The following is a 27,886-nucleotide window of genomic DNA, read 5'->3' as shown; positions in this document are numbered from 1 at the left end:
ATGGCAAAGAACAGTGATCTAACTTAAGTGGGCCATAGTATCTTAAAATACCAGGTACAGACTAGTTTTCTAGTCTAGTCTGCATGTATTTGGAATTACAGTCAGTCAGCTTATTCATTTGCAAAAAAATATGTTTGGCACATTTAGATTTTTTATTTCCCAATAGCGCCTGAAAAATTGTAGATAAAACAAACATAGATTACTGGTTGTAAATGACCAAAGAACAGTTAAAGGAATGACACTGAGCAGGATCCAGGGGCAGTTTGGAAGGGGTGGGGGGCGGGGGGGAGCGGTGCAATGGTGCAGTTGCACCCCACACCCACTTTGATTTCTGCTCCATTCAAATTTTAAAACCAACTGCCTAGGAAGGGCAATGGCATTTCTATTCAGGCAGTGTTGGGAGAATCAATTGCTTTCATGGCTCATTGTCATCACCTTAATTCCTGATCATTTCTCTCCACTACATAGGTGTTAATGACCCTCTCTCCTTTTCAAATGGCCTCAGTGTTCCACAATTCAAATTATTCTTTCTTCTGCAGTTTTGCAGTCTGTTAGCCATTCCTGGTAATGTCTCCCTTCTATTCCAAAGCCCTACTAACTGTTTTTAGCTCTAGTTAAACCCTTAAGTGTGTTAATATTAACTCTGGTGTAGAAATGACTGACAGTGAAGTATTGGAGGCACTCTCAAGAAGGCACTCTCAAGAAGGCTAGATTTTGCTTTATGAATCTGGATAAGAGATCTACACTTAACTATAAAGGCTACAGAATGAATAAGACAACATTTTTTGATTATTTTGCCAATTTTTGCATAGAGTTGTGTTTTTTGTAATTTTAAATCTAACAAATTTGTGCGCATTCCAATTGTTATACTTGTTTTTGTTTTCATCTTAAATTGAATAATATAGTGCCAGCCCCCTAGTACATTAGTAAAGCATCTAGTTTCTCTTTAACTAGAGAAAAATATGCATTATATTATATTTAATGGATGATGTGCAACACCATCAGCTCCCTTCCCCCTGCCACCTCTTCAAAATCCTAGATCTGTCTATGACAGCATCTAAGGGTCTTGATGTGAATCATCAACAATGGAAAAAACTAACAGAGGAGAGCAGAACATTGTGAAAGTAGCTCAGGACATCTTGGATCTAAGGAATCAGGTACCAGAGTATCAGCTGATGCTTCTTTCTCCAGGGAGAGAGAGGGATGGGGTTCCTGTCCTAGCCAGAAAAGTGTATGGAGAAAAAATGTTACTTGTTCTTAGTCCTAATGTAACAAGGTGCATGGGTCAGCGGCTGGAGCCCAGCTGCAGGGTGTTAGAGGGCAATCGCCTGCCTGCCAAGGAGCACTGAGCCAGCTGATGGGGAGGGTTGGCTGGCCCTAGAGGAAGGGAAAAGCTCCCAGAAAGATGATACTGGGGAGGAGGGAAGCTAAGAAGAAAGGCAACATGGAAGTGCAGCAGTGAAGTCCTTACCCTGGATTGGAGAAGCAGGGGGGGATTTGTTGACATTTTGTTATTCTGTTAAGGAGTAACAACCCGCTACACCAAGGTTAAAATATATTTAATAATCCAATATACACCAAACATTATTTGCTTAGGCAGTGTCCATTCTGTCACAACAATCTTAAATGTTGATGGTTCTTGCTTACTGAAGTACTCTCAGGTAGTACAATCTACAAAATACTCCACAGCATACAATCTACAAGTGCATACAGTTTTAATTCATGGCATTCTATTCTATTCTATGCTAGAAATCTTCTTCTTGTCAAACTATTGTTGACTTAAAAGGAACTTTGATCTGAATAAGAATTTAAGGATTTGGCTGTCAATGTGAAACAGCAGACATCACTGAGCAGTCACATAAAATGCATACTTGAGGGCACTTTCCTCGAATCCCTGCCTCTCATTGCCAGCTGCAGGCCTTGCAAGTGTGATAAGATTTTTGCCACTATTTATTCTTTCTGATTTTGAGATTGCTGTGTTTATGGTAGGTTTTATCTTATAAGTGTAAAACCGCAATGACAAAAAATATGGTAAAGAGAAAAGGAAATGCAGTAGAAGCATGGCACATTTTATTTTTTATCCTCAGTGTTCCAGCCCTGATGCTGGTGAAGTACAATGAAAAGAAAATGTTGTACCTTTCCCAGTCAGTCTTTCCTGGGTTTATTCTTAGACTGTATCATTAACAATTATGAAAAAATGCTCCAGAAGGAAGCAAAAGGGCCAGCATTAAAGATAGCAAATTATTCAGTTTAGCAATTCTCCAGGCTATGAGAGGGCCAGTGATGTCAATTCGTACTATAGCTTTTCTATCATTCTCCAGTAAAATTCACAGTTTAACTAGCATGGAAGACAATGCATTGTATGGATAACCTGTCTTTGCACAGTCACAATAATAATGATAGCAGCTAGTTTTTAAACAGGGTTTTTATTAGTCTGGAAAAACTTTACTTCTAAAAAGTAGAGAATGAAATCAGCTCTACCAAGATAGAACCCAAGTATTCAATTTGGGAGGTAAAAATCACCCATTTTCAGAAGAAGACCAGTGGGTGGAACTGCTAGGCAAATCTCGGACTAATATTCCCATTTGTGCAGTGGATTAGTAGCTACAGCATACAACACGACCTATATGATAAGATGGGTCCACTTTGTCACATCCATGTGCTTCAGTCCAACTACATCACACTATGGAGACCTTTTCTATAGCCATATTCTGAATACCTACCAGAAGATTAACTAAAAAGGGTGCTCTTTGCAAACTTAACTTTGAATTTAAATCCGTGTTCTTAGTGGCTAAAGTTTTCTGGGAATGTGATGAAAGAAAGAAGGAATAATCTACACTTGGCACAGGAAAAGAGGGTTACTTATGCATATCACGTAGGTGGAGCAGGATTTGTTGATGTGTCATTACAGGAAATGTACTGTAAATAAAGCAAGTATGGATGGGAAAGAGCAGAAAGAGCAACTCTGTATATTACAGACAAAATAATGAGGTTTTTACAGATCTTCAGTGAATGTAATTTTGGGTCAATTAAATATATATTTACAGATCTACAAGCATGCACACTGCTAGTCCAGGGCAGGAAGTGGTTTCCACATCCTGCAAAAAAACCGCACAAGATTTCTAAACTTTTGTCATTTCATGCCAAATCAAGACAAAGATACTTCAAAATAAGAAAAAGATAGAAGCCACGTCTATCCAACAGACTTACTGTGCCAGGCAATATTTGCCCTCTAACCTACTGCCTTACCCTGTATAGGTCGCACTCCTGAACTGGAAACAATGGAGCTTCATTCACACTACACCACACTACAGGTAGGCTGTTTTTGCATGCTAGTGAATGGTATACTCTCCTAGGACATGCTAGACTAGGTCTACTATTCTAATGAACACCCGAACTAAAATGTGTCAAATTCGATGTGTCAAACTTGAGTTTTCACAGAAAATTCTACCTGAGGAAATTTTCCTCAACAATTTTCCATGAAGAATTTTGGTTCCGATGAATCACTGTTTTCCAACATAAAGTGTTTCGTACAAAAAAAGCCAACCAGCTCTTACACACACAATGCATAAACTGCCAGTCTCATTTAGTTAATTCCCAGAATGTGTAATAAAAATTGTGTAACTCTAAGTCATCGGGGAAATCTCTCCAGTGGCTGAGAGTGCTTTAACAACTCATCTTCTAAAGTTAGTGTCATTCTGTCCTGGGAAAAGAAACCCTGGGACCTCAAATATCTGGGAAGCCATTGAAAAAGTTGGCATTGTCCCAAGGAACTCAGCTCCTTTTTCCATACTGCCAAAATGGTCCTTAGGATAGGATTTTGTCTTCTCTATGAAGGAAACACAATCTCTGTCATAAATCAAGCTGGAAAGACTAAATGAAGCTAATTAGCAGTTTCCATGCTATACCATCAGAGCCGTTTGTGAAGGGGCTTAATCTCTTTTTCGTTTCTTTATTGAACCTCAGCAAAGGGATTTTAGATCTCTTCTCCAACCAGAAAATCTCCAGCATACATTATTTGTATTCTACAAAGAATAAGTAGAGACATTTGGAGCATTTAAAGGTTGCCACAGTTCATGAGGGTAGCTTTTCCTGGTGGCTAGAGTAGTGATTCTCAACCATGTTGCTATAGCACCCTGGGAAAATGTGATATCCTTTTAAGTGTCCTGTGGGGTGCTAGGCAAATTTAGCACTGTTAGGTGTGCAAGTGCCTACACATGATTCACAAGATAATCTGAGAAATTTCAAATTGGAATCCATAGTGTCAAAAACATTCTGAATTATTGTGGACTTTCTAAGTTCTTTACAGCAGAAGAATTGCTCTAATATTTTTCCAGTCAAACAAATGTGAATTCATAGATTCATAGAATGCAGGCTGGAAGGGACCTTAGACGATCATCGGGTCCAGCCCCCTGTACCAAGCAGGAAAGACAATTGGGGTCAAGTCACCCCAGCAAGGTGAAAGTGCAGTCTTCTCTTGAAGATTTCCAGGGTAGGTGATTGTACCACTTCTTGAGGGAGCTTATTCCACAGTCTGGACACCCTGGCTGTGAAGAAGTTTTTCCTAATGTTGAGCCTGAAACAGTCTTCCAGGAGTTTGTCACCATTGCTCCTGGTTTTCCCCAAGGGTGCCCTGGTGAACCAGAGACTGGAAACCAGGAGGCAAGCCAAGGTCAGAAATGGGAGTTAAGAAGCTGGGAAACAAGCCAAGGTTAGGATCCAGAGTCAGGAAGTCGGGAGACACGACAGGGTCAAGAGTCAAGGACCGGGAACAAGAATAGGGAGCAGGAGAAAAGGCAAAGAGATACAGAACAAGCCTGGAGCTGTTTACACACTAGAAGTTCAGTACACTGGGCAGAGGTCAGCTGCTAGGGTGGTTCCCTCAATTCAGCACCGGGGCCAGTCAGGCCACTGGACTGGTCAGCAGATGTCAGCTAGAACTCAGCTGAGCCTGCTAGGTCCTTAAGTGTGGAATGGGGATTGTACCTTACATGGATAATTCATCACCTGGGTAACATTCATTTAAGTCAGGGTGACTCATCCAAATACAGAACATGCTAAGTTATGCCATCCTTGAAAGTCTTGATGTCAGCTTTCTGTAAAGGGCTTCAGGTGTATCTTTCTTAGCTTAGTCCAATTGAATGATTTTTTTTCCACTCTTATATCTGAAATCCTCAGGGGGTGGGGAGGTGATCAGCATTAAAAAATTATAGCATTGTTGAAGTTTGCCGATGACTCTGAAAATCATATATACTTTTACCTCTTAAAGAATTATTTGAAGTACAGAATGGAAGCTTGTCTTTCACTGAAATATAATAGGATGTCATTTGCACAGAGAATAATTACATGTTATTGTGAGTTATGATGTTCTGAATCACTGAAGAAGCCCTGTAAACTAATGCAGTTCATTCTGTGGAGAGACCTAAGAGGTAAAAGGACAGCTTTGCATGGCGCACATATTTAAGGAGAACATGCCTCATCAGGAAATGTTCAAACAAAAGAATATGCACGGTGAGCAGCAATTATAAAATGATTATAAATATCTTTTTAGTGTTAAAAGTACAAGTCCAAAGAACACTAATGAATGCCTTCTCAGCATCTAAGGCTGACTGAATATTTCTGACAATCTATTTTTAACAAATCATCATTTAAATAAGTTCTATGACATTACTAACTTGGGAGGGGAAACTTCAGTGCTTGAAATAAGAATCATAAAACACTTTAGCCAGAACCTCTAAAAATCAAATGATCTAAGCCAGGGTTAGCTTATGGCATTCGGACCATAGGTCTTTGCCTAGACCTTGGCTCCAGAAGTCATGCATAACAGATGACATTGGGATTTGACTTTCATTTGGAAATAAAAAGTTTCCTACTCTTGTAGTTTGCAAGATGGACTTTGGAATATAAATCAGGTTTAAATGAGATAATCAGATTTGCCTGCATTTGCAGGAAGCCTGAAACAATGGCTCTAATAACAGCAATGGGATATTAACTCCAAGCCCGCCTGCTTGGGAAAAATGAGAGACTTTATTGACAGTACTCCTGTGGTGCACTATCTGCATGCTGGAATCAAAGTATGCAGGGGACCCTTTTTACCCATCCAATTATACCAGTGGTTCTCAACCTTTTTAGGCTCAGAGCACCCCTCTATAACTTTTCTGAATTAGACATCCCGCAGCTGCTGAGATACGGTTTAGTTACATGTAAGCTCCTCAGCTTCACCTTTGCCCCTCTGAGTACGAGAGGGCCTTGTTCCCAAATAGACAGGAAACCCTGCTGACACTTCTGAGGTGTGGGAAAGGGACCTCATGCCACTACTTCTAGGTCCATAAGAGAGAAGTGGCTGTCTTGCTCCTACTCCACCAACTGCCTGAGGTCACTGAGGGATCTGGGTCAGAGTGTACCCAAAGTTTTGGACTACATTAATCTAGCAATGATCCCAGTCAAAACACTTACTGTACCTAAGGAACCGGGATTATTTTGATTTAGCACTGTGGACCTCACTACCAGTGAGATAACACTGAAATAAGACACTTGGGCTTGTAAGGATGAAATCAGGAAAGTCAAAACGCAATGGGAGTTGCAACTACCAAAAGACATGAAGGGTACCAAGACGGGTCTCTACGATAAGAGGAAGATCAGGGAAAGTGTGGGTCCCTTATTGAATGGGCGGGGGTGGGGCAAACTAATGATAGATGAGGAAGAAAAAACGAAAGTATTCAATGCCTTTTTCACCTCAGTCTTCACAGGCAAGGTCAGCTCCCAGACTACTGCACCTAGTAGCACAGTTTGGGCCAGAGGTGAGCAGCCAACAATGGTGAAAGAACAGGTTAAGAACTATTTAGAAATGATGGAGTTCATGGGGCCAGACATGATGCACCTCAGGGAGTTGGCTGATGTAATTGCAGAGCCACTGGCCATTGTCTTTGAAAATGCATGGCAATTGGGAGAGGTTCTGGATGATTGGAATAGGGCCAATATAAGAAACGGAAGAAGGAGAATCCAGGAAACTATGACCAGTCAGCTTCACCTCAGTCCCTGGAAAAATCATGGAACAGGTCCTCAAGGAATCCCTTTCTAAGCACTTGGAAGAGAAAAAGGTTATTCCATCCTTTCTGGAACCACCCTTTAGGTAGCTGAAGGTTGCTATTAAATTCCCTCTCAGTCTTCTCTTCTCCAGGCTAAATAGGATCAGTTCCCTCAGCCTGTCTCATAAGTCTTGTGCCCCAACTCACTAACCATTTTCATTGCCCTCTACTGGACTCTCTCCAATTTGTCCAAGTCCTTTCTGTAGTGGGGAGGGGTGTGGGGGGGAGCAAAACTGGACACAGTACTCCAGAAGTGACCTCACCAGTGCCAAATATAGGGGAATAATCACTTCCCTTGATCTGCTGGCAATGCTCCTTCCAATGCACCCCAGTATGTCATTAGCCTGCTTTTCAACAAGGGCACACTGTTGGCTCATATTCAGCTTCTTGTCCACTGTAACCCCAACGTCCTTTTCTGCAGAGCCAGTCAGTCCCCAGCCTATACTGATGCATGGGATTGTTCCATCCTAAATGCAGGACTTTGCACTTGTTCTTACTGAACCTCATGAGATTTTTTTTTTGGTCCAATCCTCCAATTTGTCTAGGCCTCTCTGAATCCTAGCCCTACCCTCCAGCATATCTACTTCTCTCCCCAGCTTGGTATCATCTGCAATTTTCTGAGGGGACACTCTTCCTATCTTCCAGGTCGTTGATGAAGATATTGATCAAGACTGACCCCTGGGGCACTCCACTTCATACTGGCTGCCAAATAGATATTGAGCCATTGATTAGTACCCTTTGAGCCCAACAATCCAACCAGTTTTCTATCCACCTTACAGTCCATTCATCCAACCAACCCGTGTTTTCTTAGCTTGCTTGCAAAAATTTTGTGGGAGACCATATCGAAAGTCTTGCTAAAGTCAAGGTATATCATATCCACTGCTCTCCCCACATCCACAGAACCAGTCATCTCATCATAGCAATCAGGTTGGTCAAGCGTGACTTGCCCCTGGTGAATCCATGCTGACTGTTCTCAGTAGTGGTGGAAAACAGAACAAGGAGCCATGGTCTGAAGTTGCAAGGGAACTTTAAGTTAGATATTAGGAACAACTTTCTCATGAGGAGAGTAGTAAAGCATGGGGAACAGACTACCCAGAAAGGCTGTGGAATCTCCATCCTTGGAGGTTTTTAAGGCCCTTGGCTGGGATGGTATATCTGGGGATGGTCCTGCTTTAAGCAGGAGGTTGGGCTAGATGACCTCCTGAGGTCCCTTCCAACCCTAATTTTCTATGATTCTAACAGCATTTCCTCTCATCACAGAAAATGGTTTGTGACCATTTTTACACCCTTTCAACAGAAAGGTTCACATCTGAAGTGGGTCACATCCACATTTTTTGTGGGTGCCCCGTTCCTTTGATAATCTCTCACACCCCAAATCCTTCTAGTGACAAGTGCACCATAGCACTGTACCACCTACCAACCACACAAGAAATTGTTCACAGGGAGGGTGGAGTAATGTAAGGAAAAAATAAGAATATAAAAAAACATAATTTTGCTGTTTTCTTAATGATTCGTAGCAACTGGAAATAGAAGGCTACAACCAGGGGCAGATACAGCGGGGTGCAGAGGCACAGTCGCACCCCCCTTCGATTCCTGCTCCACCTACACTTTGAAAACAACTGCCCGACACAACACCCTTTGACTATTTTTGCCTAGTTCATTATGGTTTTTTGAACTTAATATACAATCTAGCAAATCAGTGCATATTCCAATATTTGTTGTTGCTTGGATCTGAAATGGAATAACACAGCCCTCATTTTGGGGACCTTAATATATCATCTAGCAAATCAGTGCCTGTTCCATATTTTCTTTTGCTGCTAACTTAAACAATACAGCCCTAGCATATCAGTAAATCTTCTCACTTCACGTGTCGCATTGTACGTGAGGATGGCCCCCACCATCTGCACCCCTCTCGTCAAAAACCCTACATCTGCCCCCCGCGAGGACCATGTGGACCCATGGAGACTTCTGCCCCAGGCGCAAAAGGTTTTTCCATCCTTCCAAAAGTTTCTTTCAGAAAAGTTCTTTGGTCAAAACAACAACAACAAAAAAGACAACTTTGAGGGCTGAAGTTATTGATTTCTTCCAGGCATTGTGGCTTCCCTGCTCTATCTCCTGTCTCCTATTTCACCCCTGTCTCCAGCCTGGCACTGGGCAGCGGGGGCTGTGGTTGGAGCGGGCTGGGACTGGGCGCGGACTCGTGCTCGGCGGCGCCGGGCGAGCTGCACACCGGGGAGGAAGCAGTTAAGGCAGGCAGTGCTCCCTCCTGCCCGGGAGGCAACCTCTGCGTTTGAACACGGGCTGGGGCTCCCTTTGGTGCGGCTCGGGGAGGGGGCAGGCGCGCCGCTCCGGCTCTTTCTTCCCTGTGCTGATCCAGCGGAGGTGGAGATTTCCCGATCCCACCCAGCCCGGCGGAGACGGGAGGATCTGCTCAGCCTGCCTGAACCCGAGCCGCTCGCAAGTCGTGCCGGAGGGAGCCGCCTGGTAGGGCTCGGGGGCGCTGAGCGGGCCAGGGGCGGCGGGTCCCACCTGGGGGCAGCACAAGGTGCGACCCGCGGGGCTGGGAGAGGCACGCTGGCATGGACCGCTGCCCGGTGCTGCAAGCGGGGTGGGGGGCAGCCCAATGCTGCGGAGCCGGGTCTGTCCTTCCCGCCCCCTCGCTTTTCAAAAACCAAGTTTGTTGAGATCCTGCTTGACATCTCCCTTGGGGGCTTCTCCATTGAACAGCAGGCTGCTCTTTGCCTTCTGGGGGTCTTTGGGGATCCCAGAAATCCCAGGCTCTCACCTACTGACCACCTCTTTTGACATTTTTGGCTTTCTTGCGTGTCTCCAGCTGCTTAACCGCTCCCAGGGAGAGCGCAGGCCACCTGCAGATGCCTCCGCAGCCGGGCGAAGGGTGCTCCTACCCGCAAGTTTGCAAAAGAGAATTGTTTCCAGCGATTTGAGTTGGTCTGGTAAAAGATACTGGATTGAACCAAAGCACCTGGTCTACCAGTAATCATAGACATAAAGAGCTGGAAGGGACCTGGAAAGATCATTGAGTCCAACCCCCGCGGCTCTGAGCAGGAATACTGCTGAGATCAAATGTTCCCAGCAAGGCATCTGGGTAGAGGTGATCTCTTTTATTAGACCAACTCAATACTTGGAAAAATTGTTCTTTGCAAGCTTTCGGGCGCAAACACCCTTCTTCAGGCATAGGAAGATTTTTCTTGGGTGTTTCTGGCTTCCCTGCTCCAAGCAGGAGAGCTGCTGCTAATAGGTGAGGAGTTGTGCCCGCAGCTCTCCCAGGGTCCCAGGGTGTCAGTGTCTCCAGGGTGTCAGTAGCATGTTATACAGGTGTGCCAGGGCTGCCAGTGGCAGAGGAGCTGGGGAAAACCCCTGCTCAGACCCAGTCCACTCTGCCTTTCAGCATCCATGCTTTGCCCCCATTGAAGAGACTGGGCAGGATGGACCTACGGTCTGAGTCTTGATGGCAATTCTTAATGTTCTTCTGGTTTACTGCTTGTGGCCTGTGAGTCTGAAATAATCCCACAGATACCATAGCTCACATGTATGCTTTGGCTTTGTATTATCTATTAAGGACAGTTAAGCCAAGTTTTACTCCAGATTCCTGCGGAGATGTGTGTGCATGCATGCTGCTACTATGTTCACATACAGACACACTGAGCATAAGCAGTGGCAGGACATGTCAGTGAATCCATATAAAAGTGTTCTTGGAAATGATCACATGGGGGGCATTTTCAGGTTTGTTTAGCTTGTTGGGAAAGTGTCTGAGAATTTGGTTGTCGGTTTGCATGTTCTTGCTGCCTCTGACATCACATTCATAGGGGTTGTCATCCTTTGAGCTTCCACAGAAAAGTTTCATAAAACAGAGAGACCAGTGTGATTAAAGCATGAGTCTGGGTGTTAGGAAATCTGGATTTTAGTCTGGCTGTACTGCGGATTTACTTGGGCAAGTATGAACTTGGTTCTGTTCACTTAAACTCTCAGTGACTCAGTATTACCCATTTGTAAACCTTGTAATAATAAATAATAAAAGTTGTCTGACAAGGAGCATTGGGAAGCATAACTAATATTTATGAAATGATTTAGATGCCTAAGTCAAAAACAATTTAAGCAATGTACAGTATTTTTAATGGTCCTGAGTTACCAATATAACAGGTATTATAAAAAATAAATCTAAGGCTGCTATTCAGTTCATTAGATTTTAAGATTATAAACACAGGCTAATGCAGTGGGCAAGATTCTGACTTTAGATGCATGAGAAATCAGACTAGCGAGCATATAGAGATAACTTAGGAATTCGTATGTTCTATATACTACTTGAGAGAGAGAGAGAGAGAGAGAGAGAGACCGCATGTGCTACAGAACTGTGTATGCTACTATCATGCAGTCAGGGCACTTTATGTACCATATGCTACCATGGAAAAAGTTTCATAAAATTAAATGCAAGTATTACAAATGTGCCTGAGGCACCAATGTTAGTGAATTCTCTGTCAGTTTCCATTGTGAATTCTACATTGTTATTTTATTTTTAATAATCCCATGGCAAAAAAAGTTGGAGAGGAATCTCCATATACCATAAGATTCATTAGTTTAAAAATAATCTTCCAGTTCCTTCATTTACAGTATTGCGATTCTAGACTTGAATTTTCTGGTGTGGCCAAGACTGCCCTTGATGTTGTAAGAAATTGTCAGACTGAGAGGGAGGGATAGGGGAGGAATCTTTGGGATGTGAGAATTATACTACTTTTGATGTGGATCCCACAAGTGACATCTGGTCTGAACTGCAGCGTAGTATTTGTAATAGTGATAATCATCCATTGCTTCAGGAAATAGACTGTAGACTTTTCTTTTACTCAAACATGCGCTTGCTGTGGGGGATAACCATGCTGCTGATGTTCCCTCTACAAGCAGCGGATTTCATGGATTATTCCTTAACAGGCTAAACTGTGTACAGTGAACACATCAAATCACTTATATTTACACATAACAGACATAACTATGGCTAAAATCTAAATATGAACTCCAATGGAATTATGGAAGATGAGGGATACATTGAGCCTATAGGCAGAGCCTATTGAGCTGTACAGCAAATGGGAAAGCTTTAAAGGATTTGATCCAAAGTTTACTGAAGTCAGTAGGAATCTTTCTACTGTCTTCTATGGGCTTTGAATCTACCTCAGAATAATGGAGAGGATTTGAAAACCATCTCCAGGATCCTTATTTTAAAATCCAGTCTGTTACTAAGATAGATAAAAATACGTTAAAAATATCAGGGTTTCAGCAGACAAAATAGTTAGAAAATATAACTTTCTGGCTTCATTCTTTTAATGATGAAAGGCTGCATTTTGGTTATTTAGCTGAACTCGTTTAAGGAAATTTGCTTACATTTTCTAGGAACTGAAATATCATTCAGGGAAGCTTCTCTGATATCCTTTTCCTAACACACTTTTCTTGCAAGCCCAAGTCTTGTGACACAACTTTTATCTGCCACTTGTTGTCTGGAATGTTTTATTCCACACATAGACAAGTACTCCTGCGCATTTTCATGGTGTTGCAAGATCCTTTTAGCACAAGTCATCACGTGCCAAAGGTTATCTATCTGATTTTGTCAAAATAGCTTAGCTGGTATAAAAAACACATATTTCTTGCTAAATAAGAAAGTATATGCTTGCTTTTACTTCTATTGTGTTGACCCGTGTTTTACTTATGGGGGTTTTTTGTATTATGTCTCCATATAGGTAAAGAAGTGAGAAGGATCACAGTAAAATATTGAAAGAGCTGTTTCACACAATTTGCTTGCAATTCAAGGCTTCAGGATGGGAGCTTTTTGCTTATGGGTGTCCTTGATGCTTCTGGTACCAGGATTTGTCCTCAGTGACAGTTCTGATAGATACTACACCAATCTGAGTACTTTCACCATCTACTCCAGAACAGAAGCTAACCTACTTCTTACTACCAGCAAACCCATGGTGGCCAACAAAACTCACCCTTGCAGCCAACAGACGAAAATTGCTGACACTTTTAAATACATTAACACAGTGATAAGTTGTGCTATTTTCATCGTTGGATTGGTTGGAAATGCAACTCTCCTGAGGATCATTTATCAGAACAAGTGTATGAGGAATGGCCCGAATGCACTGATAGCTAGCCTGGCACTAGGAGACCTTATCTATATCGTCATTGATATTCCTATCAATGTATATAAGGTAGGAAGAAACAAGGTGTATACTTCAACTGCACCGTCTCTGTGGGTTCACAGCAGTTTGGCATGTTTCTTTTTTGTCTAATTTGTGCTTTTATTTAATAACAAGAATGTTATTAACTGGAGTGTAAATTTAAATATAACTCAGCTGTTTTCAAGAACAAAAATCAAGTCTTCATTTACAGGTTTCTCCTCATGAAGATATGGTGTGTTTTCTTTTGTGAATGATCCTGCTCTACCATATCAAAGTTTCTCCTTGCATTTAACAGCAGCTGATTAAAAATCAAACACAGCTGAGCTTAATTTTAGATGATGTCCTTATTACACTTAAGGAAGAAAAGGGTTAATCAGATTAAGCGAGCAGCTTTTGAAAAAACTGCTATCTCTTTTTATGGATCAAAATGCATAGCTGCTATTTTGAGACTATCCTATTCTTGCCTTATGTTTATACAGAGAATATTCTCTGAGATTTACAATATTTATATGGTAAATCTAAGTGGGCTATGACCTGGTAGGGTGAATTATTAAGGTTTGAGTAGGAGAGGCTTAGATCAGTTTAGGATTATTAAAATCAATTATGCTCCATAATTGTTTTTTAAAAGTATTTCAGAGCTGGATTTATAAAAACATTTGACGGATTATAAACAGTTATTTTAAATGTAACTGAGTTTCCCGGTCCGGCCTTCATTGCTTTGCGCTTGTAAGACTGGAACGCTCTTAGAGAGAGACAATCATTCTTTTCTTTCTTGTTTTAGCCTCTATTTCAGTTACTCAAACATATTCATTATGTATGAATTATAGACATATTTACAATACACTTACACATAGAATAAGTTTATAAGACATTCTAAAACAAGCGGTTTTTTTAATTAATCAAATATATATAAGTAAATATAATGCTCAATATTTGAGCAGGTATATATGAAACAAAGTAACAACGATTCTTTTACAAGGGGATAAAATTATAGGTAATTCCATTGAAGGGTAAATTAGTTTTAAACTAGTCTCAGATCAGAATTGAGTGAAAGGGAAGGCCATAAAAATGCATACAGAAGCTGATAGCAACTTTCTGTCAAAATATTTTTTCAATAGAAATTACAGGATCTATAAAAAAAGATTTCAGCTTTCTCTGTGGAAAACTGAAATGGAGCATTTTATTATGGGTCAAATTGACTGACATCAAAATATTTTGGCTTAACATACTGATTCATAGAGTTAAGTTTCTGGCTAGTTTCACAATATTCTGGTCTGTCAGAGCCTCAGAGGACTTGTAGTTTGGGAGCCTCCAACTCTCATTCCTTCCTGTAGCCCAACTCACTCTAACCTACATTTCCCATGACGTGTCAGTATTCCCTGTGGTTCAACTACCATGGTTGAACTACCCTTTGGATATATTTTATGCATTGTGGGGAGGGTTTGCCATGGATCAAATTTTATCGGAAATTTGCAGAATAAGAGAATAAGGCAGATGTTTCTGAAAGGTTAGAGAACAAATGTTGCCAACATTTACACTATTTTTTTCTCTAGACATTTTGAAGAACTTTAATGTCTCTGGGCTCTGGAGGAAGATCTAGAAATTTGGGGTGGGGGAAGAAAGGAGTTCAAGAGAGAGTGCCTTAGATCAGAGTGCTGCCTTTTATTGGCCTTAGGAAAAGTCATATAATTTCAATCATATTATAAGGTGTAATTTTTAGGTGTGCTGACATTTTTTTTTAATTTCTTCTTCAACTTTTGAGTGCTGTACTGTACATCCAGCCTAGCCTCACAGAGTCCCATTGAGTCACTCTGAAGCAGAGGCTCAAACCTCCAGATGCAAACAAAATGGCTCAAGGCTAACACATGAAAATACCCAGAGGGAAAAAAAATTATAATCTGTGGTCATGGAATTAAAGACTTGGGGTAAATTGTTGGCATCAATGTGTCAGCTCTTCCATAGAAAGAAACAGAATTGAAGTTGCACAGGCAACCTTCCTTCTCACATTTCTTACTTTTTGAGTTCATGATTTTGAAACCCGAATGACTTCTTTTTGCAAAGTAATATAGACATACATCCTGGAAGTAAACTGTGGAGTTGGTTCTGTGTCATCTAATGCAGAGAAATGCTGATAGAATTTAGAATTAAGCACCTTGGTAGCTCTACCTATCACATGGCAATATTATTTCTAGAATATTTTTCATATAAAGCATGTCAAACTCACTTACACCCCATGGCCAGATCCAAACCACGGGGCTCCACGCAATCCAGATCCAGACCACAAGGAGCCTCCCAGGCTAGGTCTGGACCTGGAAGTAGGGGCAGCGCAGGGGTTAACTTGGCTGTTACTTTCCCCCTCTACCATCAACAAAAATGATCGTTGGGGCTCCATGCCCTGGATTTCATTGGCAGGTCCCATCCCCACTCTACCCCTGAATTCCCAGCTCCTCTGTGAGCCCCATAAGTTGGAATTGGCATGCAGGCCGCATATTTGACACCCTGGATATAAACTATTTGGTGATATAAAAAGTAATTATGCTGCTAGTTAGAAACTGTAAGGACTTAAAATTAATATCTTTGTAATTTCCCTTCAAATATCATCTTGTCTTTAGGGCCCCTAAAATCTTAACGCCTACAGAGCAGCATTTAATTCCATCTGTCCAGCTGTGCCCACTGGAAAATATTAGTTGAATGTGAAAATCATTGGGATAAGTCTTTGAGGAAAACCCAGTGTTTAAAGAAGGAGAGCTTCTTTCCTGTTGGTTGAATACTAGCTTCAAAGCTTTCTGTACTCAAATCTGCAAAAAACATTTTAAATGCTTCGTTTTCTTTAAAGATTGGCTTCATAATAAGCCACATCAGACTTAACACAGTCAGCAAAGTTGAGCCACTATAAGTTGAAGGAGCTGGTGCACCGTTTTCTGGTGAACATTGTATTTATTATTATTAATGGAAATAATTACCAGTATCTTTTATATATGAATTCTTTCAAATAATAGTCTGATCCCACATTCTTTGTTCAAGCAAAACTGCCATGGACACCAAAGTGAACAGACATTTATCTAGATAATAAGCACATCCATAATTAAGTTACCCTGGATAAAAAATGTATAAAGGGATATATAGACCTTCATGATTCAATGAATAAGCCATCTATTAACTGACTGAGCCTAGGAACAAGTTTTCCCAGTGGACAGGTTATTCCATAATTGTTTGCTGTATCAAAATCTATCTTTTTCCAAGTTTCTTTGCCTACATTATACATGTGCAATAACGGACCTATAAATTAGCCTGTATGTATTACTTTCAGAAAAATGTAAATGGCAAATATGGTAAATTTGCCCCTTCTTAGAGACCAACTATCAAACATTATCATGACAAGAGAAACATATATTGAGAAGTAAAGTGATTTTTTCCATAAACTTGTTCAAAATGCTGAAACTGAATGAATGAATGAATTTACAGTTATTCAGATTCACAGTCTGAATGTTTAGCCCTTCCTTGAGGGATCCCTCATGTAATACCAGGTGTGATCCTTCCTGTTATGCACCCTTAAAATAATTCAATATAATGCAATACTGCAAATAGGCTCAGTGGACTCATGTCAATTTATGTCACCAACAGATGTAGAGCTTCATGTTTAAACTGGTATCTTCTGCCTTCTACCCTTGCAGGGGATGGATTCAAAGGCCTGTTAGGAATTCATCCTCTACTACAATTTTATAACCTCTTTTACTTATGATTGCTTCCCCCTTAAGGTTTGCAGAGGGATTTAAACGTAGGTAACATTCACTAGCTTTGATGGCAGTCTGAATCTCAATCAAGTGAGACACGAGCCTTAAAACTACCTTCAAATTTGTTTTTAGTCACATGTTTATACTACCTGGACCTATATCTCCTTCCTTTCCTTTCCACTCCCTGGTTAGAATGGGGGCAAACCACATTTTTAGCTTACCCCCAATATCTTTAGTCTGTGTACTGAGGTTGCTGTTGCAGGGAGGCGGGGTGGTATGGGTTGGAGAGTGTTATGCACTTATTTGTTATTGTAGGGGGTGTCTTTTGTTTTGTTTTTAATCTAAGGGGAAAAAACTGATCATTAAAATATTTTAAAATTGCTGAAACAACAAATCTAAAATATCAAATACAGCTAAGCGTTCCTATGATAAATACCAGGGTTTAATTACTTTGATGGCATCTGAAATAGGACTCAAAATATTGTTAAAACATAATTGAAATACAACATACTAGTTTAATACAGGAAAGCTTCTTTGGAAAAGATTCCGTGACATTTTTAAAAACTGAGCTCACCTTCCACCCACTGGGGTTTTAAATACTCCTTTAAAACAAAGAGACATTCATTCAAATCTAATTTGTGTCAGATTGATGTGGGATCTATTTTGTCTATGTTAGCACTCTTTGATTCTATGGGCCCTTAGGTTACATGTGTATATCTGAGGCATAATGGTTCCTTTATTATCTTGGGAATTTTTCATATTTATTTGATTGCTAGTGTAATGAAGGACCCAAGCCAAAAAAGCTAATGTATGTATCCAGCAAACAGCTGAACAAAATGTTGCTATATGTGGAGTGATGCTTTCTGTTGGAAAGATGGTTTTAATGATGAAGGCTAATCAAAATAGCTATATAGAGAGAGCACAAGGTTTTGTGAGCTGACCTTCACTTAATCAAATGCTGTGAAAGGATGGTTTTAATGCCAACATCATAGTCACATCAGCATCTAAACCTCAGTAGTTTGTGCAGAGTAACATTAGGCTGAGTCCTATTCATGGTACTCCCTCTGTGTATGTTCACCAGACTGTTATATAAATAACACACATTTTCTGGGCTCTTCTCACTGGGAGAATTTTTATATTATACCATTTCTGGCTATTATCAGTGTTTGACATCAGAGAATCTTCTTGTGGGGTGTATAGATAAGCATATCTCTCCTCATCTTTTGCACAAAAGCCACACTGATTAGCAGCTTAGTGCATTAAACTGTTTTTTTTATCGTTATAATTAATGTTGTGCATAAATTATAATGCTAATTATGTGCACTGAGCCTGACCCTATAGACCTTTCCAGCAGGTAGCATCCATGGAAATCAGTGGGACATTTGTACACAAAATGACTGTAAGATCAAACATACACAAGCAAACATACATACATAGCAAACATAAGGCTAAATCCTTAATTCAGATGAGAAAGTCTGACTTAAAAGAAGATTTCATCCATACACTGTACACTGTTTTTATTAAGTGCAGTCTCTACTGGTACCCTAAGGGGTAATGGGCATACTACTTGCATCAAAATTTCATTCTGCTCAGATCAGTGATCTTAGAAAATAATAGCTTGCAGTGATACAAAATTTAATACAACATGGATAGGTTGAGTGCATGGGAGAAAAGGAACAAAATGAGTCCTCCCTTCCTCTTCATCGAGTCCAAGAAGAGGTAGACCAGTGGTCTATTTTTGCCATTTGAACCATGAAACCACAGTAACCTAAGGAAAAGGGCATCAGTTATATTCCTTCTGTACTCCAAGGTGCTGGTGGAGATATTTTGCCACTGAAGTCCAATCATTACCATGGGTGTACCATGTCTAGCTTATAGCTGTAGTTAAATAGGCACCACTTGAGACTTTTTTGGAAGTCAGTTGTTCTCGCTACAACGGCTACCCAGCTCCTCCCTGCCCAAACATTTTATATGAGGTGTTTATTTTCTACCCATGGATTTGATGTGCTCTGTAGTATCTAGATGCCATCGGTATAACAAGGATCTCTTAGAATGTTCTCTCTGTTCGTTCTTCAATCAATTGAACTATACAGATAACAAGGGATTGTTTTGACTGTGCATATCCAGGGTTCACCAGTTCTGCGGTAGTTTGTGAGCTGTACTGTCGCTCTCTTTTAAAACACACAAAAGACAACACAGTTGGAAGAAAAATAAAAGAGGCACTTTGCCTAGGGACTGAAAGGAAAAAAATCTTTTCAATAAACTGCCATGCACACCAGCATACCTAACAGATCATTCCCCTGAAGGAGAGCAGCACAGCTCGAGATAGTGTGCCTAAAAAAGAAGGGGAAGTTAGCCAACACCACAGACCAAATAAAAGAGCAAGTAATCCTACTGTGTAAACAGAAAATATACCACAAGAGAGATGTCTAGAATTGTCAGGAAAGCTTTACCACTAAGCTGACTGTAATAAACACAGATATTTTGAAGACAATCCAAACTAAAACTACCTGTTTTCCCTGACAAAATAGGTATTCTGCTTCCAAACAAGGCTTTCATTTTCTGAGCTTTCAGCATCTCTGGGAAATATAACCCGTCTGCTATACATTCACTTCCCAAGCTCTGTCTGGCTGCCCAGATGGAAAGGAAGCATACTATGGGAATCCAAGGATTTTAAGAGCTGAGACCTCCCACCTCTACTTAGCTGGCCAAAAGTGAATAAAGCAGCAAAAAAAAAAAAAAAAAAAAAAAGCAGTGATGGGATGTTCAGAGAGACAAAATGACTTGGATGATACTCCCTACTGCTCCACAATACAGTCAGCGCATTACCCACACAGAAAGTGGGACGGAGGACGGTATTCAGGTAGGGCAAAATTAAAAGTATGTTTCTACTTACCCATTAAAGACAGACTGGAATCTCTAACCAAAGGTAGTATGACTTGACTTGCATGTGCCGTGCATTTCATCATCTTAGATATTGCCACCTCCAATGCAACCAAGAGTTTTTTGGCTGGGGAACTTATGCAGTTCCACTCCGTAACAGGTACTACATAAAGGGCAGGCAACCTCTGTATGAAACAAAGCTTATTTCCATTGGAAGCCAGTACAATAGGAGGCAACCTCTTTGTGAAATAAAGCTCAGTTCCATGGGAAGCCAGCTAGCATAGTGTGCCAGCACATGGAAGGTAGGGAATGGAAGCAGTCTTGGAAAGGGGCAAGATCAGGACTTGAGGCTGTGGCGGCTGTCACATCATCACCCTTACAAGTGTGTGAGGGGCTGCAAAGCAGCTCAGAGCCTCTTCATATCCAGCATCCAACTAAGCCCATCAACTTGTGCTTGACTCCAGGATCAGCATGTGCCCATAAGCACAACTTCAGCTATAGCTAGATAAACATTATTTATGCATGTCCACATGTACTGGTTCACACTCATGTAGTGTGAACCAGCAGCCTATAAATTGGCTGGGACATAGGTTTTCATCCACACTTTGTACATCAGCTTGCCTTGCTAATAATGCTTAACAAAGAGCCGCAGAAGCACAGTACAACCGACTGGGTGACATTTAAAAAATCATTGCAATGGAATGTTCTCAGAGCTGCTTTTTTGTTTGTTCCAAGCTCTAGCATCAGGGTAGAGAGGCCATCATAAGGAGGGAGGGGAGATGCTCAAGGAAGCTGTGGCTGTCTGGTGGATTTCAAGTGGAACCTTGAAATCTCAGTTTCTGATTTCAGTGTAAAAATATGCTGTTGACTAAACTCTCTTCTCTCTTAGGAATTGCACCACAGTTCAATTTTGTGTAGTACCCTATGGCTGCAAAATACGCAAGGGGAAAGCATGCTTCCTTTGCCAAGTGTCCTATTTTGAAGAGTTTATTAGTAGGATTGCAGCAGCAGAATCCATTTGACCATGTTTCAGGGAGCTGGAACATGCGTAGGGAGACTAAGCTTGATTTTCCGCTGCTTTGTACCTTGAGGATAAATTTGATTTGGTAGCATTTTATACCCAGTCTGCACAATAAAACATATAAGGCAATGGAAAATCAGGCCCAGTGGGTCCAACCTATCTCATTTCTGCATAAATCGGGAGTAACTCCATTAAAGTTGATAGATCCAATTCACGCCTGCAAAATATAACTCCTATTGAAGTCTTTGGGGGTTACTTCAGAGGCCAACAGACTTGAATAGCTGTAACACTAGTGTTAAATGCAAACAGGATGAGACCCACTGAATCCAAAGACATTGGAAGAGGAAAAAACCTGACATCTGATCCACAAATTAATGACTGCAGAACTAATGCTGAATAATAATGGTGCATAACCACCAAAATGATTGCAATATTAATCTGAAAAATCAAATAAATGAATTCTGATCCCAGTGATTTTGATTAAAATCAACTTGAAAAGAACGTCTGATCAGTCAGGACTAGTGTTCCTTCAATTAGGGCAAAAGTGTAAGAGACAAAAGGAATAAAATACTTTTCATCTCTCAAACGGAGAGACTCCTGGGGAGCTTGCAGGATGTGTACATGCTGAAGCCATGAAAGGGCCTCACTGTGAAGACCAATGGCTAAATGAACCTTTTTCAAGTACAGCATTTTTTTTTTGAAGCTAATGTTTGCTTTGTAGTAGAAGAGTTTCATATAGTCACTACAAAGTGCACATTCATTTCCATTGCTGTGCATGTGCTAGGGCTGTATACTATATGAATAAGCGAATACCTGGCTGTCTTTCTACTAACTCATAAGCGTTGTCTGTAATGGTAAATGAATGCTTGGATGACTGGATAGCTTAGAGGATTGATAATGGCATGCCAAGCCTTTCTCCTTGGCAGCGCCCTTTCAAACCTAACCTTCATCAGTACAGACTGAAAGCTACATTAATTGGCTGGGATTCAAACGTGTCTGAATACTGAGGGCCTAAAATCAAGCTGAGATCTAAATTTCATAGGTGGAGCTATTACACCCTAACTGGCTAGACGATTATGTTGCATTCAAGTTTTGGGGTTTTGGAAAGCCAAACGTAACAGAGTAGGACCTTTTCTTTTTGATAACTATTCTGTGATCTCTGAAGTGACAGCTTTGGTCAAGAGAAAGACTTTTGAGAACAAAAGCAAACATATGCCCTTCAAGTACTTGGTGTAGAAATGTTATTCTGCATACTATGACTTTACTTATAGAGTGTTTAATACTGTTGGTGTCAAAGGAACTGGTCAGTAACTTACTGGTGAAATTTAATCACATTCATTATAATTTATAATAGTTAAGTTGCAAATCCTAATTAACCTATAAGTTCCTAGTAGGGCTGTTATATAATATCTTTGAAGTGCTTTATGACTAGTGTTTCAGTAATGAAAAGTTGAACCTAGGAAGCTGACCCATAAACTCTGCTATCTAGGCATATGGTCAGTTCATATTTTGAAAGTTATCTCTTCTCAACTTTGTGATTCCAACATTATTTTTTAACTGAATCTTAGACTTCGAGGGATAATTCTCTAGCAGGAATATGTGGAGTTTGCAGCTGCAGAATTACAAGAACAAACTCTATTCCACATTCTGTTCCACCTGTTAGGTGCTTCGGTTCCATTCTGTTCTACCCTGTCCACGTCCTGAAAATCTTTTGTAACATGCTACCATGTTACCCTTAAGATTGAGTCACAAAAAAGCAGCCAGAAGGACACTGATCTACCCACATCTTGCATTAACCATTTAAGTGACCCAAGTGGGTGGAAGAGACTCTCATGTAGACTCCCAAGTCCAGTTACATGTCTAATAGGTGACATAGAATCTGGACCAGGGTGCATGTTTTCAGCAAACATTGTTGTCCAAAAGCAGAAAACTACTGGGACGATGGAAGCATTCTGTTTGCTGTGGTTTGGATAAAAACCAGGTGCCAAGCACTTCCTGAGGAATGTGTGGCCTCTCAGTACCTCATGGAGATGGTCAGCAGCTTGCTTGATGCTTAGCATAATAGCAAAGGGCCCTAAATTATAGCTCTCCAGGGCCACATCTACACGAGTGGTGGACTGCACAGTTGTTACTGTGCAGTCGTCTAATACTTGCATAACCAAGTACTAAATGACTACACATTAACCAATATTACTGCATGGTAGCGTCCCCGCATGTTTTTTTTTCAGACTTTACTGCACAGTAGCATTGCATCATGGTTCGTGCCTGCCACCGCTACTGTGCAGTAGTGTTTCATATAGATGCACCCCAAAAGTAGGGATAATTTAGAATCGAAATATTTGTACTCTCTAGTATTTAAAAATGTCAGGTTCACATTTCTCTTGGAATCCCAAATGATCAGATTAGAATACAGCTGTGGTCCGGAAATGAATGGAAAGCAGGAGCTCCCACACAGAGTTCTCAAATATTTATTGGGGTGCTTGTTTAAGAAATATTGGGTACCAACATAGAAACAAAAGCCATTTCCCATTATAAGTGATTGTGATAGATGGGTATAGACTTCATATGATGTGGGAATGTGGCAGAGTAGCTTTAGTGTCTGCCACTTTAAGGCTGTGAGCAGGCAGCTGGCAGGTGCAGGCCAGCCCTGATGAGGTGGCCATCTTAAAACCCAGGCTCTCAGGGCTCATGCAGCAGTCTGCTGCCAGTATCCAAGAGAACAACACCCGGCTGAGCTGCTGCTTATAACACCTAGTGGCAAGGGAAGAACTATGGGGATGACAGGAGGTTCCTAGGGGCCCAGTGAGGTCCAAGCCCCAGAGAGAAGGCTTGGGCCTAAATAAAAGGCCCAGCCTGGGAAGGGGCTTAGGGTTTGTGAGCCTATCCAGGGGCTAGGCAAGCCCCTGGTGTGGAACAGGCAAGGGTGAGGCCTGTTGCCCTGGTGAGCCCAATTAAGAGCAGAGATATGTTATTAAGACCTTTGGGGCTCTGAGTAAGCCCAGAGTCAGAGGGCTGTATAGTGGGCCCAGAAGGGGACCCCTGCTGCCTAAGGAGGTCAGCTGCTGCGGTGCTGGGACCAGAACACCCCAACTGGTCAATGCAAGAGAGCCAGGGCTGGAAGGTCAAAGGGCAATGAAGTCCAACATGAGGAGTAGGCCCGGGCCATGATGGGCTATCTGACACCCTGACTGGCCTGGAGGTGGGACCAGGGCCTAAGGAGTCTGAAGGTTCCCTCCGTGGGGGGACATCACTGTCTAGGAGGAGAAGGTTCAGTTCCTAGCCCAGTAGGGATAAGACCAAAGCAGGTAGACCTGCTTGGTCCTGGGCATGACCAGAAACTGCATCCTGCCAGGGAAGGGTGGTCTGGTGGGGCTGTCCGTGGTGGGACAGTCCCCCAGAAATGCCAGCTAGTTACCTCCCTGGTGAAAGGTGAGGAGGGGAACCTTAAAATTCCAGCCCCTACATCCTTGTGGGTTACCCAGACCCAGGGACAGGTACGGGGGCCAGGCACATCTCTGGACACCTAAGCCCCATGGAGTGCAAGATCCCAGAGGCCCCAGTGAGTGGGGCAGATGTGGAAGGCCCTAGTGAGAGGGTATAAGTGCAATGCCCTGGTGAGAGAGCATGAGTTGAAGCCCCAGGGAGGGGGCAGTTAGGCCAAGGAAAATCTATGGACACCTGAGGCTGCAGTTGGGCCAGAGGCCAAGACCCCGATAAGTCCTCAGACATGATGAGTCTGAGTTTGGGTCAAAAGGATGAGTAGCTGGACCTAAGAGGGAGCGAAAGTGACAAGTTACCCAGAGAGGGGCTTGGGTCAGAACTCCTCCCAGGGCAGGGTGAATTGGCTGCTCACTGTTCAGGTGAGGGTCACAAGAGGGCCCAAGTGGGTATGCACCGACCAGCCAAGGAGTGTGAGTAGGCAAGCCTGAGGGCCTACGTGGTCACTCAAGGAAGCAGGGCAGGTTGGGTATGGCCCAGTGAGGGGCAGCATGTAGGAAGCCCGGTGAGAGAGGGCAGAGTGTGAGATGCCCCAGTGAGAGACAGCCAGTATGAATGGGGCCCGATGGGGTAGAATGAAAGGATGAATGCATGAGGCCTAGCAAGGGGTTGAGTTTGGCCTGGCCTCAAGCCGGATCATAGAGCAACTTGAGGATGCCCTCTGCAAGGCATGGGACACAATACGGGAAGATTGGAGTTGCATATACTACCCCCTGGCATCAGGGCATTAAAATGGGCAGTGTTCCGCATTTTACACCAGTTCTGGAACAGTAAGTCATGGTAGGCAAGACTGGGCAGACTACCCTACTTAGACAGGTGGGCAGGCTGATGTGAGACCCAGCTCTAACTTGGCCCCCTATCACAGGGAGAATATCAGAAAACCAGGTCAGAGATGATCATCAAGGACAAACTGAACACCTACATCCTCTGAACACTGAATATGTTTCTTTAGTAAAATATTTCAAACTTTTTCCAGTTTGAATTCAGTTGTTTTGAAGACCATAACTTATTAACAAAGTATTTCACCCATATGAATATTTGTAAGCATCCTGATTATTCATAGGTTTCAATGAAAAATGATTTGGAAAGGAAAGTATTTACCTTGCATACCACAATACAGACATAATCAGAGTTTAATTTTTGGAATTCTGCAGTTGCAAAATCCACATATTCTTGCTGTGGAATTATGCCTCAAAGCCTAAGCTTTGATTAAAAACTGTTTCTGAACTCTGTGGTTGCAGAGTTATCTTTCAAAATACGAATTGATTATAAGCCAAGGTACCAGAGCTTGTGCATTAACTTCATAAGTTTAATTTTTCATTTCTGCTAGCACTAGTCACAGAGCACTTTGAAAACATTATGCAACAACCCGTCTAAACAGCACACCAGTGTTAAAGACAGCAAAACTGAAGTAAAGTAAACAAAATGTCTTACTAAATTTATAAGGCATTCAGTGAAAAAGCATGGGATAGATCACAGGAGTCATAATTCTATCCTGTGCTTGAGATACTACACATACATCTTCCATTTAGCAAAAATAATGTGCTTCACATTAGCAGTGGATTCTAGAATCCACTCCTAAAAATGTAACTATCTAAGTCACCTATGACATCAGTCAATCAGGGCTCCCAGCTGCTGAAGGACACAGTGCACTTACTGGCTTGGAATCCCCATCAGCTGACAGGGGCTCCCAGCCAGGGAGCCAAACTTATTGCTAGGGGGATTCTGGGTTTTTCCTGCAGTAGCAACATGGTGCAGTAGGATCTAATGCCCAGTACCCACAATCGCACCTCCTGCCATTCTTAGTTGGTCTGATAGAAGGTATCATCTCTGAACCAAGAATTCTAGAGTTTGGCATGACAGGAAGTGCAGTTGTTTGGATTGTGCATTAGATCCCATTGCCCCTCTAAGTTCATGTCTCTCATGGGCACAAGTTTTAAAAATTTTCTTACAACATGTATATGATTTATTGTTTCAGAAACATGGACAGGAAGTGTTTCTCCCAGCTCTTTGGAAGGGAGCTCAGAAACTCAGAGTCCTGGTTCAACCTGGGAGGTCTTGGGGCTTTCAGGATGCCTACGCACAGACAAGAGCTCAGCCCAGTTTAAGCCAAAAATACCAGTGCTTCCAAAGCCATGGCTGCCACGGCACATGGAGCCCTGGCCTGGACAGTCTACATGGTCAAGCTGCCACAGTACCATGGATGCTGGAAGCCCTTGGGTCTTCAGCAACCCCCACCTCCACCCCCAGGAAACCAAACAAGCAGTGTTCTAGGCACTCTACTGAGAGTTGAAGTGATTCGAATAATTTAAAACACCATCAGCTTCACTACATAAGACGATATTATGGCTTTCAAAGCCACTGCAGCACCAATGAGACCCACTCACCACCCTAATGCTTCCTTCCACTTCAAGCTTCTGGCCCATTCTTTCACAGATGCCCAATCAAGAAGGATGACTCCTTGCTGCTCTCTTTTGTCCATTTGTGCATATGTCAGGGGTTCCAGGATCTGGCACATCACAGGTACTTGATAGGAAATGTTGGCTGTGCCTCCTCTGGATCGTTACATCAACATTTGAAAATAAAATCATGTATATATAAAAGATCTGTAGGAAACAGAAACAAGAACATCCAAATGCCATGACACTCATAGAGATTTACACTGCATTGTTAAATCAAAGTACAGCCCTAATTCATATTGAGATCAGTCAATATTTAAAGCAAAGCTGGTTTGATTTAAAGTCTGGGGCAGACTGTGACTAGTCAAAAGCCAAGTCAAGGGTACAGAAAGGAAGGTAGGTATAAGTGCTAGGAATGACTCTTTCTAGCACTCTTGCAGTGTGAGGCAAACCATCACACAAGCAATAGAGAGAAAGGAGGTGGAAGCATCATCACATGCCTACACCAGCCTGCTGGGTAGCCATATGTAGAGAGAGAGATGAAGTAAATTTCAAGTAGGAATTGAAATCATTCCTGTTAGTTAATTAAGTTATAAATGTTGCCAGCTATCCTGTGCAATGAAGCATGCAGTGTAATTTCTCCAACTCTTCACAATAATTGGATATACTTTCCCAACTTCTCCTGAAACAAATGGAAGACATCTGTGATTACCTCTTGCAAAGTTTCATGCAAATATTCTGCATTCCATGCCTTTGTTTGGTAGGATTGGTTATAAATAATAGGATGAAACAATTATTATTATTCTGTACTGCTTTAAAAAATGGAGCCTCCTGTTATGCAGACTCCAGGGCTCTGAAAAAAAAACCAACACATGCCAGGCTCAGAGAGTTTGTATTTCTCTTTTACAAATACTATTTTGTATTATACAACCATTTTTTTAATTCAGTAAGGTCTAAGTAAGATTTGCAAGCATCTTTATTGTTCAAGCATTAATAATGACAGCTAGGATGAATATTACTGTTGCCTTACTAAATACAAGAACAAGTTTATTCATTTTTGTTACATTGATGCCTTCTAGGG

The 27,886-nt window shown here is 41.7% G+C and overlaps 1 protein-coding gene across 4 annotated transcripts in view; it reads left to right on the top strand.

Annotated features, from left to right (window-relative positions):
* Positions 1-9,327: 9,327 nt before the first annotated feature.
* Positions 9,328-27,886, top strand: part of EDNRA (endothelin receptor type A) — a 37,630-nt gene continuing 19,071 nt past the window's right edge. Inside the window, exons 1-2 of one of the 4 annotated variants that reach the window (XM_025204319.1) lie at positions 9,328-9,633; positions 12,833-13,300. In XM_025204319.1, the coding sequence (XP_025060104.1) occupies positions 12,911-13,300 (390 nt within the window). In that variant the 5' untranslated portion in view covers positions 9,328-9,633; positions 12,833-12,910. Of the gene's footprint in view, positions 9,634-10,578; positions 10,600-10,905; positions 11,041-12,832; positions 13,301-27,886 lie in introns of those variants that run through there. The other 3 variants (XM_006023715.3, XM_025204320.1, XM_025204318.1) reach the window with 3 other exon arrangements.

This window comes from Alligator sinensis, unplaced genomic scaffold (assembly GCF_000455745.1).
Source record: "Alligator sinensis unplaced genomic scaffold, ASM45574v1 scaffold169_2, whole genome shotgun sequence".
NCBI classification, from domain to species: Eukaryota; Metazoa; Chordata; order Crocodylia; family Alligatoridae; genus Alligator; species Alligator sinensis.
The sequence above is the reverse complement of the archived record's forward strand: the minus strand, read 5'-3'. Positions and strand labels throughout refer to the sequence as shown.